The following is a 16,962-nucleotide window of genomic DNA, read 5'->3' on the forward strand; positions in this document are numbered from 1 at the left end:
TCTTAAATTGTTCAAATTTTATCTATTTGCTTCTATAACTTAAGATGTGAGATCAACCTGTTCGGGATAGATAAACTCTTCGATTCTCTCTCTTAAAGTGCCCAAATTAAATGAATTCCATGCGATTTAATAAAACTGAATCTAAGTCCAAATGAAACAGCCATCATACTCCACTCTTTCAATGTGTTAAACATGAAGCAGAAGAAGTGAAACATTTAATTATGGACACAAATTTTCTTCAAACTGGTTTGCAAGAAATTTCCTTCAACCTACTCTAATAAGTGACAAGTGTCATTCAACTTTTTTGGGTTTCTAAAAAATTAATTTTTAGGTTCCTATATTAGGGAAACAGATCATTTCTAGTCCTAAATGGACTAGAGAATATCCAATTAAAGGCTAAGATTTCTTTTTAAAAATTCTAAGGCCTCAAATGGGACACATGTCCCACTACCACAAAAAAGTTAAAAAACAAAATAATAACAAAATAATGGGTGGCTGGCCACCCCATTTTTGCCCTAGGGGGTGGCCGGCCACCCTTGGGGTGGCTTGCCAAATAAAAAAAAAAAAAAAAAAAAATCTTAGCTTTTAACGGGATACTCTATAGTCCATTTGGATCCATTTTCCTATATTAGTGGATTGACAATAAATGATTAACATATTAAAGAAAACATGTGAGAAATGACACTTAACAATTATTAAAGTAGGTTGAAGGAAATTTCTTCTGAACCAGTTTGAAGTTTGATGGAAATTTCTATCCTTTAATTATTGGATTGGCAACATGACAATTTAATATAGTTTTTATTCCTATATGACCAATCATCAATTTATATATAAGAGATTTGGAATTGAAATCTTCTGACTTTTCACCCAACAAAAAAAAAAGAAAAAAAGAAAAAAATTGCGACAGTTCATCCAATCTTTTATGTGAAAGTGACTTTGTTTATTCTTAGGAGCAAATTTATTGATTTTTTTTTTTTTTTTCTTGAGTGCCACTTGGGTTAGAAGCTGACTGGACAGGGATAATGTACTGGTCGACTACTGGGGGGTGGCCTTCTGGTAAAAACAATTGTATTAATAATTAATAAATATGAAAATATTATATTTATAATTAACAAATAAATGTTGGAGTAGAGAATACCTTCCCTAGCTATTCCACCACATATTCAACTGAACGTTGGTTCACATCTCAACCAAGAAAAGATAAACAGATTTGCGTTATAAATATTTCCTATTTTCCACTCCAAATAATGCCTTTCCCTTATTACGTGATGGATTACCTCACATTTCCAGGATTCAAGAAACGGGGGACGAACCCATCAAACACGCCTAACTTTTTCTATTTTCTCTGTAGAACTTTTTTCTCCCCTCCCCCGGATAACACTAAAGAAGAAAAAATCACATAGGATGGAAGAACGGCTTCGCATCCTTTGCCGTTCTTCCATCTTCCCCCTTTTCTGGTAGTAGTGTGCAATGTCATCTCTATTGTCTCTCCTTGTTTCCATTTTTGGCTGGTGTATTTTAAATCTAGTTTATAAATCTAGATCTAGTTGTTTTAAACTTAGATCTGATCGTCTTCATTAGCCAATGTATGTTTTCTTGGAGATGTCTACGATATCGTACTCATACGCTGCTGCTTGTGGGGATTTTTTGTTTTTTTTTTTGAGTTTTTTACTTTAATTTTTTGATTCTTTTTGTTCAGGCCTTTGGATCGAGGATGTGAACCGTCTCTTGACCTTTGGGTCGAGGAGGAGTAGATCGGTGGGGTTTATTTCTCACGGCCGGATTTTTAGTTTTTTTGTTGTTTTGATTTTGTTTTGTTTTGTTTTTTGTTTTTGTTTTTTGTTTTTTTTTTTTTTTTGTTTTTTGGTATATGGGCTGTACATGTTTTAGATCTAGTCTACTCGGAGCAGATATGTTCTATAATTGTAATTGTACATGGGTTAGCGGAAATTTGAAGTCATAGATATGCACTTCATTATAAGAATTTTCTAATTGTATCTATGACTTTGTAACCTCATAGCTTTTGACTATGATTTTTCAGAGTTTTATACTCTGTGTTGTAAAAGCTTTTATGCTCTATGTTGTAAGAGCTTTATACTCTTGATATTTTATTAATGAAATCTACATATTTCTGTTCAAAAAAAAAAAAAAAAAAAAAATTCTAAAAACGGTAAGCTTTTTGTTTTTTGCTGCTCTCGTATGAGCCTTTAAGAATGGAAAAAATAATTGAGTAATGCTATTTAGTAAATTATTATATAATTGTTATAAAATTTGATGATGTGATAATGAAAATCAAATTGTAAATCGGTACTAGAAAATATATATATTTTAAATAGCATTACTCGTAAATATATATATATATATATTTTTTTAAAAAAACTTTTATTAAAATAATATGGATGATTTTAGTTTTAAAATACTCATAAATAGTAATTGTTTTATTTAAAATGAATGGATATCATTTAACATTCAAAATTATTGAAAAAATATTTTGTTAGTTTAGTCAAAGTAAAAAATTTATAGGGTTTTAACCACACATTTTCTTTCTAGAAAAATATTTCCAAAATGAAAATAATAATAATAATAATAACAATAAGTAAACAATAAGTTTAATGATACTAGGAAGAGTTTCAATCGAATTAACCTTTTACTAACCATTGATATAGTGACTACACACATTCGGTCCATGATGCAAGAATCTTGCAAGACAGCACAAGGGTTAGAGTAGCGTACCGTTTAGGAGCAGTAGCACCACCTCCAATGCTAAAGCTAGTGGTAGAATGAAGAAAGATAAGCTTAATAGAAGAATGGTAGAAAACATATGGGCACATGTGAGGATACCTCTAGGTCCCTTTTTCGGCTATATGTGTCTAAGCAAAAGCATATGCGGCCAATCAACCATTGGTATGGCCCCTTCGTGATTTCGGTTGACTCTTTTTTTCTTTGGGACACAACAAATCATTTCCTTCTAGCGCACCTTTTTCCCTTGGGTGGTTTTCTTTGGCGAGATGGCTTTCCTTTTGGGGGATTTGTTGCATTCAGCAGTCCTTCATTCACTTGAGCAACTTGTGTAGGCCAATATATTGATCATTAGCGACAACAAATGTTATATAATTTTGATTTTATAACTCTAATAGCGATGTTATAGTTGTTGTTGCTAACATAGTAATAGTGCAAAAGTCATTGCAAAAAACTTCCTACCATATCACACGCCACACAAAATAGCAAAAAAATTCTAGCATTGATATCAACGATCACATATCAACATTGATAGTATGGTCGTCGCTAATAGTGCTATTTTTTTTTTTTTTTTTGTAATATTAGTGATAACTACAAAAGTCGTCATTGATAAACGATAATTAGTGACGACTTTTGGTTGTCGCAAAAATGCAACGCAACCATTACCATATATATATATATATATATATATATATTCAAGTATATAATGTATAAAAATTGATAATTTTTCTCTACAAATTATATTTTCAGCAACTCTAGAAAAGATACTCCTTTCTTGTAAAACTCTAACTTTAATCTAACCACAACATTGGAAAGATTTTGAGTATATGTATGAATATGTAGTCCATTATTCAAATGGTTAAAAAAAATTTCGTTCAATGCAGAATGCAATATATGAAAAGAGTCTCTTTTCCACGTGTTTTTTGTCCCACTTAATTAATGGTTGATTCAGACAGGAGAGAACAAACTGACATGGAAACTTTTAAATAGGTTGGAGTTGCACTAAATTAATATTTAATTTGCTGAGTTAAGTAATTTAAATGTGCTAACTTGTAGCGAAAAGTATGATTTATCCTTTATGAATATTAGCCCATAACCTGCGTTATGTGCGGGATCTTTTATTATAATTTAATTTTAAAATTTAAATGCATTTATATATATATATATATATATATATATATATATATATATCCTACGCTTTTAAAAAAATAATAAAAAGAATACATGGATTATAATATAAAAAATTAGTAGGAATATTTAATATTTTTAGTGTGACATCTATAATATTTCAATACAAATTAAACACATATAATTTTGAACATTTGGAAAAAAAAAAAAAATACAGAGGAAAATAAACATTTATTTTTTAACAAAAATTTGTTCCTATAGGTGTACATGGTTAAAAATGAAAAGTATAAAGAAAAAAATTTAAAAAAAAAAGACTTTTAAAATAATGGGCTATATGGCTGATTTTTTATTATTATTATTTTTTAGGGAAAAGTACATTTTACCTCCCAAAAGTTTGGGGCGATTTTCAATTCGACCTCCAATGTTTCAATTTTTGCAATGCACCCTCCCAAACTTGCAAATTTTTTTTCAATTCAACCAATGTCATCCCAAAAATTCTCATATTGCCCATAATTTATTTATTTTTATTTTTTATAAAAAAAATTAAAAAAAAATATTTGGAGCCACCCCTTTGGCCATCTGGCCATTTTTGCACCCCCCAAATTTTCTTTTTATTTTTTATAAAAATAAATAAATAAATAAAATAAAATAAAATTAGGGGCAATATGAGAATTTTGGGATGACATTGGTCGAATTGAAAAAAATTTGCAAGTTTTGGGGGGGGAGGGGGGGGGGGTTCATTGCAAAAATTGAAACATTGGTGGTCGAATTGAAAATCGCCCCAAACTTTGGGGGGCTAAAGTGTAATTTTTCCTATTTTTATGACTTATATGGCTTAATGTAGTATGTTTTTAAATTTTAAATGTTGTCTTTATATAGTTTTGGAGAGTAATAAATTTTGAGAAAATAATATCGTACATTAAATTTTTGAACTTAATGAAATCACATATAAGGTAAATTATCGAAATATAATTAAATGCTCTTAATTAAGCTAATTTAATGACCGGTTCACTCTTAAAAAATTGATTCAAAAATTATACTTTAAAAAACCAGTTTATCCTTTAAAAAAAATGGGTTCACGTCATATGTCGCAATTCTAGACTACCTCTAAAGAGTGATTCGACTATTATATATACTAGCACATAACCCACGCATTCTTCATTATAAGTTAATTTCAAAACTTAAACGCATATCATCTTACTTTTCATTATAAGTTAAAATAGATGTGAAAAAATTTATCACGCATCTTTTAATGAAAGTACATACTAAAGGTTATACAGCAGTATATTTCTGAACATGATTTTTTTTTTTTTTTGTTTTTTTTTTTTTCTTAAGTATACCAGACATGTACTTAATGAAAAATATAAAAGAAAAAAAAATAACAAGAATGAAACTTGAATTCTAATTATCAAAATATTAATAGAAAATTATAAGGAAACTCTAATTTTTTTTTTGGTAAAACTCTGATATTGTTGATGTAATACTTATTATATATTGTAATACAAATAAGACCCATAAAATTCTAATCATTTTAGAAAATACAGAGTAAAATAAACAAAATTTTATCTATTCTTTTTAATACAAAATAAAACACATGTTTCACTCAATATTTAATGCAATTAAATAAATTTCTTTCAACACTTTCAAAAAATGCTAGAAATTCAAGTAAATCACCAAAAACAAAAAAAAACAAAACAAAAAAATCCAATAAAATATTCAAATGAATTAAAACATCAAATCTTATTGGTATGATACCCATTATATTTCAATGCAAAGAATCTTTCTAGAAAACAAACATAAAAATTTATACATAGATACACAAAGATAAATCCAAAAATAAAGAAGAAGCATTTTGGAAGAAAAATTCTTTATGATTACCTCTACAAAAATGAAGAAGAAGTATCTATGTATCTATTTATACATAGATACCCTAGCATATAACTCACGCAATGCGCAAGTTTTTTTATTATATTTTATTTGAAAAATTAAACGCATCTTCATTGTTTTATTTATTTATTTATTTATTTTGTTACTAGCTAAAATGGTCATGTTAAAAAATCAATCATTGCTCTTTTAGTAAAAAGACCTACTAAAGGTTATATTTAAATACAAATAAAATTCATATAATTCTCAACATTTGAAAAAAAAAAAAAAAAAAAACTTTTTTATGAATACAAAATAAAACAAAATCTTTCAATCAAGATTTAATGCAATCAAATAAATCATCTATCTTATTTCAATACAAATAAAACCTATACAATTCTGAATATTTAAAAAAAAATACAAAGCAAAATAAATAAAATCTTTTTTTTTTTTTTTAGGAATACAAAATAAAACAAAAAATTTCAACTATATTGAGTGCTTAATTTAGTGTCTATTTGTCTTATTTTGACACTTAAAAATATGCTTGAAAATCTGAGTAAATTACAGAAGAAAAAAAAATCCATAAACATTCAAATGAATTAAAACATAAGACCTTTAATTTTAGTTTAATTTATATAAATTAGAATATGTTCAAATATTGTTGGTCTTAGAAAAAAAAAAGGGTTAGGAAGAAGTTGAATTTTTAGGCCAATAGATTTTGTTTTTGTTAATGTTGGAGAGTGAAGAAAGAGAAAGACAGAGGTGGAGAAAAAAAAGAGGAAATATATTAATGTTGGAGAGTGGAGAGAGAGAGAGAGAGAGAGAGAGAGAGAGACATGGAAAGAGAGTGAAAGAATTGGAGAGAGGAAAAAAAGCAGAGAGAGAAACAAATATATGAACCGGTTCAAGAGAGAGAGAGACGTGGAATGAGAGTGAATGAGTTGAAAAAAAAAAAGAAAAAAAAGAGAGACGTTGAGAGAGAGGAAAAAAAGGAGAGAGAACAAAAATATGAACCCCTTCAATTTATAAAAAATTGGTTCAGTCTTTAAAAAAATGGGAAAATGCAAAATCAGTCCCTGTGGTTTACCTGATTTGCAATTAACTCCTTGTGGTATCAAAATGAACTCAATGGTCCCTGAAGTATACCAAAAAAAAAAAATTAGTCCTTGCAGTCAAATTTTGTTTACTGATTTAACAGATTCTGATAACGTGAAATGTCAAAGCCAACAAAATTGTGATACCTGTCATATTTAAATTAGTGTCACACTAACGCAATATGTTAAATTAGTGGACGTAATTTGACTGTATGGACTAAATTATTTTTTTTCGCATACCTCAAGGACCTTTGAGCTCATTTTGATACCACATAGAGCTAATTGTAAATCAGGTAAACCACAATGACTAATTTTGCATTTTTTCCTTAAAAAAAATAGGTTTATGCCACATGTCGCGATTTGAAGGCACTTCAAAATAAGGTTTCGGCTATTATGTATGATATATGATTTGATTTGTATTATTTGTTTCCTTATTTGATTTGGACATTGATAATACTAAATTTATGAATTAATTTATATATAGAAAACTCTTGAAATATAATTAAACGTCATTAATTACGCTAATTTAATGACTAGTTTTCAAGTAAAAATCGGTTCACTCTTAAAAAACTGGTTTAAAAATTATGCCTTAAAAAACCGGTTTATCATTTAAAAAAAAGGATTCACATCACATGTCACAATATTAAGACACTTCTGAGAGTGATTCGGCTTTTATATATATATATGATTCTCTTTCCCAAATTCCCTTGCGAGTAGTTACGCTTCCCCTCTTCTTACCGTATGTTGGGGCTTTGGGTTGTTAGCGTTGCATTGTAACCTTAACATTTTATGTAACAATCTACTAATGTTTCAATGGCAAGTTGTTATTGTTTGTTGTACCTCTGAAACTGCACGCGCAAAATGATGCTCATCGCTTTGAGGTGGAAATTCGTGTTCGCATATTAGATTCGAGTAATAACAAGACAATGGGATAAGACTATACAAGTAAACCGAATCGAAACCATTTAATTAAATAGTCAAATCCCACAACTATAACCTTCTAATTTTATGTTGGGTTCATGTCAAGTTCGTGGGTCTTATCAAAAATTACATTAATCCATAAATGTCGCATGCATGCAGTTACAGGTAGCGTCGATGCATTTGTATAAAACTATATAGGTCGACCTTAACTAACCCGACCCCTCAATCTTAAGTCGTATAAAAAATTATCAGTCTTATCCAGATTGGTTATTGACCTCCGTATGTTGAGGTTCAACCCCAACAGACTTGCCTAAATGTGAGTTTTGACAGCTTGTTTTCTTTGATGCTTGTAGTAACAACCTACACATTGAACTGAAACTAGCACCGATTGAGTCAACACAAACGAATCTATCCTTTTGTCACGGGTTATATATTTATATGTAGTTGATTCTTGCCAACAAACGTTGCCTACTCCTTCCTTTCTGCACCAAGAAATTTCCTCTTTTGGATACTGTGATTTTATATATCCCCTTTACATTATACATTGATATAGGGAGAAGGGAAAATGGGTGGGATAATGGGAGGAAAGTGTTTCCCATTTGCGATTCAAGTGTTAAGAGGCAGATGGTTCACTATTTTCGCCTCCTTGATGATCATGTGCGGGGCTGGAACAACCTACATCTATAATCTCTACAACAAAGAGATTAAAGTTCTTGGATATGACGAAGCTGCAATGAGTAAAATAGCTTTCTACAGAGATGTTGGATCATGCCTGGCGATTTTCAACGGCCTCATTATTGAGGTGACACCAACATGGCTCGGGTTCCTCCTCGGCGCCGCCATGAACTTCGGCGGCTATTTCATGATATGGCTTGCTGTCATGGGCTGGATTCCCAAGCCAGCTCTTTGGCACATGTGCCTTTATATTGCAGTGGCAACCAATGCTCCCAACTTTTCCGGCACGCTAGGTATTGTCAAATCCGTACAGAACTTCCCGGTGAGCCGTGGCGTTGTTATAGGTCTACTAAAAGGTCTTGTTGGGCTTGGCGGAGCTGTCATAACCCAAATTTACCATGGTACTGTTAAATCACCACTTATCCAAAAAGTTTGAGCTCTTACATAAATAAATAAATTTAATTATTTAATTTTTATTTTAATAGTCTCATGCCCTTACATGCATGTGAGTTCAAACTCCCCCTTCTAAGAGCATCTCCATTGAGTTCTTAAATTTTGGTTTTTCTTTAAAAATTTTAAAAACTCACAAAAAGAGTCATTTAACAAACTCTCTACTCTATTTCAAATTTAACTTTGATCAACCAGGCTGTCCAAATTATTTAGTTTTTTAATCTTATATATTAATTTTCACTCTCTCTCTCTCTCTCTTTCGCATCTACTAAGAACAAAAAAAGAAATAAAAAATAAGAAAATAATAATATTTAACTAAAGTAGAGAAATATATAGACAGTTTGATATTTGGTTCATTTTAAAAATGACTCTTCAATTTTTTTAAAAAAAATCGAGTTTTTCTCTTCAAATTTAACTTTTATTTGAAGAGCTCAATATGAATTCTCTAACACTTGAAATATTAGGTTCGAACTTGGAACCACAATGTTAAATTTAACACTTGAAATATTACAAAATTTTAAGCTGATTAATTTAATTATTTAATCTATATTGTAACAGGTATATATGAAAATGATTCAAAAGGACTTGTTCTTCTCTGTGCATTACTCCCAACTGCAGTATCACTCCTGTTTATGTTCACAATCCGAAATCTGAAGAAAGGAAGGCAACCAAACGAGCTGAGGGTGTTCTTGAATTTCTTTTATTTAACTATCGTGCTTGCACTTTTTCTCATGGTCATGACTTTGCTTGAGAAATATATTAATCTCACCGCAGCAGTCCATTCAAGAAGTGCCATCGCAGTTGTTATCATACTTTTCCTCCCGCTCCTTCTCGTCATTAAAGAAGAGGTTACCATCTGGAAAGTTAACAAACAGTCACCAACGAATGTCAATATTGTTCCTCCTACTGATCAGCTGGTAACCGTTGAGAAACATCCTCAGCTAGAAGAGAAATCGGAGCAAAAAGAAACACCTTGGTTTGCAAACATCTTCAACAAACCAGAAAGAGGAGAAGACCACACCATCTTGCAAGCAATTCTAAGCATCGACATGTTCTACATCTTCCTCGTTACTTTATGCGGATACGGTTCGGCCTTGACATCCTTTGAACAATTACGACCAATTGGAATTGCACTCAAATATCATGAACGACTTGTCGGATCCATCATCACACTAGCAAGTGTGTGGAATTATTATGGGAGGGTTTACTCTGGTTTCGTCTCTGAACTTCTGCTTATGAAATGGAAGCTTTCTCGGTCGATCATGATGTCGGTTGTTCTTCTCATGCATGGCATTGGCCTACTCCTCGTCGCCTTCCCGGAAATCCCGGGGGCATACTACGTGGCATCGGTTATCATTGGATTCACACTTGGCGCACAAGTCCCAATAAACTTGGCAATGATTTCCGAGTTATTTGGCCTCAAGTACTTCGCTACATTGCTCAACTGTGCATCACTCACAACACCTCTTTGGGTGTATTTGATGAATACAAAGCTTACAAAAACCCTTTACGCAAGAGAGGCAGCCAAGGATCTGCCTCAGGGAGTTGATCCAGCAACTGTGAAGGATCTGAGTTGCTCGGGGCACCATTGTTTCAGGGTTTCCTTCTCCATTTTGGCTTCCATTGCATTCATAGGAGCTATAATCTCTCTTCAGTTCGCAAGGAGAACGCGAGAATTTTACAAAGGTGACATATATAAGCGGTTTAGAGTTCAGAGATTTAGTAGGGGTGATACATATAAGAGGTTTAATGGTGAAACATATATGAAGTTTGAAGATGGAGTAAAGGCCCCAAAGACAGAGATGGATCAATCATCCTCTAATAAGGCTCCAGGGAGTGCACAAAGATGGGAGGGATAGAAAAAGAATATTTGAAATATATGCACAGAGAAATAATAATTCATGTCCAGATCGAGGCAAAGAAATTGGGTTTAGATGCAAATTTGAAATGACTTTGAAGAGATTTAATAATTTTTGTGTTGTTTATTTAGTTTGATTAGATAATGTTAATTAATCTACTTGTCTTTGCTCCTTTGCCAGGAAAAAAATTATGACATACACCAATAGCATGCATGCCCCCTATTTCAATTGGTGTTTTCTGCGGTATATATAATAGAATTTGATGTAATAGTTTACGTGGGAAGTCATTCTTTGCGTTGCATTAGCCTCATGACTTGCTGTGAAAAGTGTTTCGTTTGAAAGTGCGTTTAAAAATAACAGTTTGAAAATGTAAAAAATATATTTTTAAATTGTAAATACGATTTTAAAAACACTTGATTGAATTTTTATTAACTTAATTTCGAAATTTATAGTTATTTTCAAACTGCTCATTATAATACTGTTCAATCAAACAGACACAAATGTATGATATATTTTGTGAAAAAATAATATTCTGACTCCAACCAGTACGGAATAAGCAGTTACAACAATTCATAATATCAAATTAAAAATATTGTAATTAATCAACCAAAACATCAAACCTCAAAGGATTAATACATAAACAATTTTCAACACAATTTTTGTTGACCAAGAAGGAATCATTTCAAAACTCAAAGGAAAAACCATTTCGGGGCAGTCAAACCCAAAAATTTATTAGAAAAAATAATTACAAGGAAATAGACAGTATTTATAATTCTGTAACGCTAAAACTCCTTGAGTGGCCTCTGGTAATTCGATGGGCCACTTTAGCACATTTTAAACATATTGGGACTCTTTTAAAAACAGTTGTTAATGGATGAGGCTCTTTTATATTTTTTTCCCCAAAATTTATTATGCAATGAGCCTTAAGTAAATGAAAAATGTGTTTCACAAACCTTCTGAATACTGATCGATCGATTGACAGTTACAAAGAATAAAATAAATACCTTTCCATCACTTGCTCGTGCATGAACCATCATTTTGGTGATCCCTAATCTCTGAAAAAACCTGGAGTGAGAGAGAGAGAGAAAGAAAGAGTTCATACTTGATCTATTTTCAACCTTGAAGAATCTTCTATTCAAGGTAACCTTCGTAACCCAGCTTTCCATATTCTATTTTATACTTTCTTTGAATGCATAAATCATATTATCTACGGTTAAATTATCAGTTATTCCAAAAGTATAAACAGATCATAGGAAGATATAAATTTAATTACTTAATCATTACTTTAATACTCTCCCTTACGTGTTGGGCCTCACTTGAGCGGAAGCGGGCGGAGAGAGACATATGAACTACATCTTGCATATTCCCTATTTCTTAAATTTGTTGAATTTTTTGTTGAATTATCTTAAACTATGACATAGATCTCTAATATTTAGATGTGTTTTCCTATTTTTAGAAGCAGGGAATCTCCGACGGAAATATATGAAGGAAAAGAAAAGCACCTTCACATAGAAAGATTGGGGATTCCGTACGCCTCTCTCGTCTCTTTTTCTCCTTTTTCCTTTCAACCAAACGCTGCTTCTCTATCTATTAAAATAAACAGCTTCTTGTTGTCGTAGTTGTTTGTTGATCTAACTTTCTTGAAGCCGTTGAAGCTACCCTTTAGACCATTTTATTAAAATTAATTAATAAATAGATCCTCCAGTCATTAATTAACTCGACTTAATTAATTTAAAGACCTCACATGAAATGCTGAAACATAGATTATTTTTTAAGCTTAAATGAGATGAACGGCTGAGTTTTATGAATTTGGATCCGGCTTACATGCTGTTATTAAAATAATAGCATGTATGTTGTAGTTTAATCAATGGTTAAGATTAAATTTTTTAAAATCTTTTTTCATTTTCTCTCTTCTATTAAAAGTTTTTAAAAGTAAGTCAACTTTAAAATTCAATTTTGACCGTTGATTAAATTACAACATACATGCTGTTATTTTTAATAACAGCATATAAGCGAAATCTTGTGAATTTTAAAATCTCAAATTTACATAAAATTCTAGGGATCTCAATCCCTCAATCCCAAGTCATTAATTTCGTATTGTATCACAACCCTATCATGATCCTGAGATTTCAATATTACACGAGCAACCCCAACAAACATGCCTAAATTTGAGTTTTGACACCTTGTTATGTTGTGTAAACATGTTTGTATTAACAAACTGCACATGGTGAACTGAAACTAGCACCGATTAACTGACACAAACGAATCCATCCACTTCTTTCGGGTTATTAATACGTAGCTGATTCTAGCCACCACACGTTGCCGACTCATTCCTTTCTAAATCCCATAAATTTCCTCTTCTGGCCGGCTATTGTCATTTAATTCCCTTTGCATTGTATCATTGATATATATATAGAGAGAGAAAGGGATCGAAAATGGGAGGGGAGTGTTTCCCATTTACGATGCAAGTGGTAAGAGGCAGATGGTTCACAGTTTATGCCTCCATGTTGGTCATGTGCGGGGCTGGAACAACCTACATCTATAGTCTCTACAACAAAAATATTAAACTTCTTGGATATGATGAAGACGAAATGAGTAATATAGCTTTTTACAAAGATGTTGGATCATGCCTGGCGGTTTTCAATGGCCTCATTGTTGAGGTGATACCAACATGGCTAGGGCTCTTCCTCGGCGCCATCATGAACTTCGGCGGCTATTTCATGATATGGCTTGCTGTCACGGGCCACATTTCCAAGCCAACTGTTTGGCAGATGTACTTTTATATTGCGGTGGCAGCCAACGCTCCCAACTTTTCAGCCACAATAGCTATTGTCAAATCCGTCCAGAACTTCCCGGTGAGTCGAGGCGTTGTTTTGGGTCTAATGAAGGGTCTCGTTGGGCTTGGCGTTCCTATCATAACCCAAATTTACTATGGTATTATTAAACCACCACTTATCTCAAAAGATAGAGCTCTTATAGAAATGAATTAATTTAATTATTTAATTTAGATTCTAATACTTTCGCTCGCACTCTCACGTGTGAACTCAAACTCCTCCTTATAACACTTAAAATATTTAGTTGAAATAAAAGGTAAATAACGGAGACAATGTTCGAACTTAGAACCACAATGTTAAATCAATTTTTATCACAAAAGTTTAAGCTCATAAAAAGTGATTAATTTAATTATTTAATTTATATTGTAACAGGTATATATGACAATGATTCAAAAGGTCTTGTTCTTCTCTGTGCATTACTCCCAAGTGCAGTATCACTCCTGTTTATGTTCACAATCCGGAATCTGAAGAATGGAAGGCAACCGAACGAGCTGAGGGTGTTCTTGAATTTCTTTTATTTAACAATCTTGCTGGCACTTTTTCTCATGGTCATGACTTTGCTTGAGAAACATATTGATCTCACCGCAGCAGTCCATACAACAAGTGCCATCGCAGTCATTGTTATCCTCTTCCTCCCGCTCCTTCTTGTCATCAAAGAAGAGTTTACCATCTGGAAAGTTCAAAAACAACCACCAATGAATGTGAATATTCCTCCTACTCATCAGCTGGGAACCAATGAGAAACATCCTGATCAGCTACAAGAGAATTCGGAGCAAAAAGGAATGTCTTGTTTTGCAAACATCTTCAACAAACCAGAAAGAGGAGAAGACCACACCATCTTGCAAGCAATTCTAAGCATCGACATGTTTTACATCTTCCTTGTTACTTTATGTGGATACGGTTCGGCCTTAACATCCTTTGATCAATTACGAGCCATTGGATTATCACTCGGTTATGAAGATCCACTTGTCAACTCCATCATCACACTAGCAGGTGTGTGGAGTTATTTTGGGAGGGTTTACTCTGGTTTCATCTCTGAACTTCTGCTTATGAAATGGAAGCTTCCCCGGTCGGTGATGATGTCAGTTATTCTTCTTCTACACAGCATTGGTCTGCTTCTCGTCGCCTTCCCAACAATCAAGGGCACATACTACGTGGCATCACTGATCATTGGATTCACACTTGGCGCACAAGTACCAATAAATTTGGCAATGATTTCTGAGTTATTTGGCCTCAAGTACTTTGCTACATTGCTCAATTGTGCACAAATCACAACACCTCTTTGGGTGTATCTGATGAATACAGAACTTACTAAAACACTTTATGCAACAGAGGCAAGAGAGGCAGCCAAGAAGCTGCATCCGGGAATTGATCCATCAACTTCGAAGGAGTTGAGTTGCACGGGAGACCAGTGTTTCAGGGTATCCTTCTCCATTTTGGCTACCATTGCGTTAATAGGAGCTCTTATCTCTCTTCAATTCGCGAGGAGAACTCGAGAATTTTACAAAATTGACATTTATAAGCGGTTTAGAGTTCAAAGATATAGTAGGGGTGATACATATAAAAGGTTTAAAGGTGAAACATATGTGAAGTTTGGAAGAGGGGTAAAGACCACAGAGACTGAAATGGTTCAATCATGATCCTCTGATCATAATGGACACTAGTGAGGCTCCAGATGGATTGGATAGAAAAAGAACATATATATGCACAAAGAATGCATGTCTAGCGACAAAGAAGGGGAAGAAGATTCTTCAGAAATACATGCAAATTTAAAATGATTTTGAAGAGCTTTATTATTTTTTGTATTGTTTATTTGGGTTTGATTTGATGTTTAATGTGCTTTTCTTTTCTTCTCTATTTAGGACAAAATTATGACATACACTAGCAGCCTACCCTCTATTTTAAGGTGTTTTATGTTGTATAAAATAATTTGATGTAATAGTTTATGTAGGAAAGATACGCAAGTCATTCTTTGAGTTCATTGGCTCAAATTGGCCTTGTGATTTTTTTGGCGAAATGCACATTTTTAAATAAAATTGTGAAAAGTGTTTCTTTTGAAAGTGTATTAAAAATAGTAGTTTGAAAATGTAGAAAAAAATATATATATTTTTAAACAGTAAACAAGGGTTGCTTTTTAAAATACGATTTTAAAAGCTAAACTATATATTCATGAAAAACTTAACTTAACTTTTGTTGCCTTCATTTTGAAATTAATATTTGTTTTAAACCGCACATTATAAAATTGTTAAATCAACGGACACAAATGTATGATATATTATGTGAAAAATAATATTCTGACCCCAACCAATGTGGAATAAGCAGTTACTATAATATCAAATTAAAAATACTGTAATCAATCAAACATGAAACCTCAAAGGATTTATACATAATCAATCATCAACACACTTTTAGTTCACAAAGAGGAAAACCTTAGATGACTTAAAGAAAAAACCTCTTTGGGGCAGCTAAAGCCAAGAATCCATTACGAAAAATAATTACAAGGACATAGACACTTACAACCCTGTAACGTGGAGACTCCTTACACAAATGAGCTCCTTACTCATTGTAACACATCGGAAATTAATTAACTGCTATTTAACTTCATGGTTCGTCTCTCAGCCTTATTCCAGTACTCCGAACAAGACTCAGGGACCTCTACTCCTTAAAAACGGAGGATGCTAAGCAATGGAAAGTATTAAAATTCTATAAACATAAATCATTACAACCAGAGCGTTTAGCAAAGAACATCAAGATAATTGAAATCATACTATACATATCATCGTTACAAAAGATTTATAATATACCTCAATGCAAGCATACATCAAGCTCCTAGTTCTATAGTATAACTCAAAAGTGCTAGTTACCATGAGTATCTGCCTAAGCTTGCCATAAGTCCTCAAGCATTTCCCGGGTCGAATCCTACAAGATAATCGGATGTTTCGCGATATCCATCTTCTGCTCAACTATCTATAACAACATAGTTGTACATATGGAGAAAAAAGGGAAATAATACAATAGTAAGTCCAACGACTAATTAGTGAGTATAAAGGCACATGACGTACCCGTCATTAAATGGTAAACTCAATTGTTTATAGGCACATGCAACATTATGACAATTTATCATGGATGTGATATAGATATAATATATGCATATGATATAGAGTAATATTAATAGTTCAACTGTATGGTCTACCTGAAATATTACCCCTTCTCAGTAGGGTTGACGTTGTCCCGAGGGACCTGTAGTACAACAGTGGTACCCGGATATTGCACAAAAACTGTACATAACACTAGCGGTATGACCGAGTTCGACCTCGGATGGCCCACACTACTAATGATGTCCGTCCTATAGTGACCATCCATTGGAAATAACTGCGTCTTGGTCACGAAACCATTGGA

General features: G+C 32.5%; 2 protein-coding genes across 2 annotated transcripts; both read left to right on the top strand.

The window, feature by feature from the left end:
• The first annotated feature begins 8,310 nt into the window (after positions 1 to 8,310).
• LOC132162786 (protein NUCLEAR FUSION DEFECTIVE 4-like) lies at positions 8,311 to 10,729 on the top strand. Its single transcript, XM_059573016.2, has 2 exons — positions 8,311 to 8,821; positions 9,429 to 10,729. The coding sequence occupies exons 1-2, from the start codon at positions 8,311 to 8,313 to the stop codon at positions 10,727 to 10,729; spliced, it is 1,812 nt and encodes a 603-aa protein (XP_059428999.1).
• A 2,435-nt stretch (positions 10,730 to 13,164) lies between these two features.
• LOC132162787 (uncharacterized) lies at positions 13,165 to 15,203 on the top strand. The gene is made up of 2 exons (XM_059573017.2): positions 13,165 to 13,663; positions 13,936 to 15,203. The coding sequence occupies exons 1-2, from the start codon at positions 13,165 to 13,167 to the stop codon at positions 15,201 to 15,203; spliced, it is 1,767 nt and encodes a 588-aa protein (XP_059429000.2).
• The last annotated feature ends 1,759 nt before the right edge of the window (positions 15,204 to 16,962 follow it).

This window comes from Corylus avellana, chromosome 8 (assembly GCF_965113065.1).
Source record: "Corylus avellana chromosome 8, dhCorAvel1.hap1.2, whole genome shotgun sequence".
NCBI classification, from domain to species: Eukaryota; Viridiplantae; Streptophyta; class Magnoliopsida; order Fagales; family Betulaceae; genus Corylus; species Corylus avellana.

Excerpts from the sequence above, each read along its gene's own strand:
- LOC132162786 (XM_059573016.2), top strand. The coding sequence starts at position 8,311 with ATGGGTGGGATAATGGGAGGAAAGTGTTTCCCATTTGCGATTCAAGTG. Across the intron at positions 8,822-9,428 it reads CATAACCCAAATTTACCATG|GTATATATGAAAATGATTCA; the intron begins GTACTGTTAAAT and ends ATATTGTAACAG.
- LOC132162787 (XM_059573017.2), top strand. The coding sequence starts at position 13,165 with ATGGGAGGGGAGTGTTTCCCATTTACGATGCAAGTGGTAAGAGGCAGA. Across the intron at positions 13,664-13,935 it reads CATAACCCAAATTTACTATG|GTATATATGACAATGATTCA; the intron begins GTATTATTAAAC and ends ATATTGTAACAG.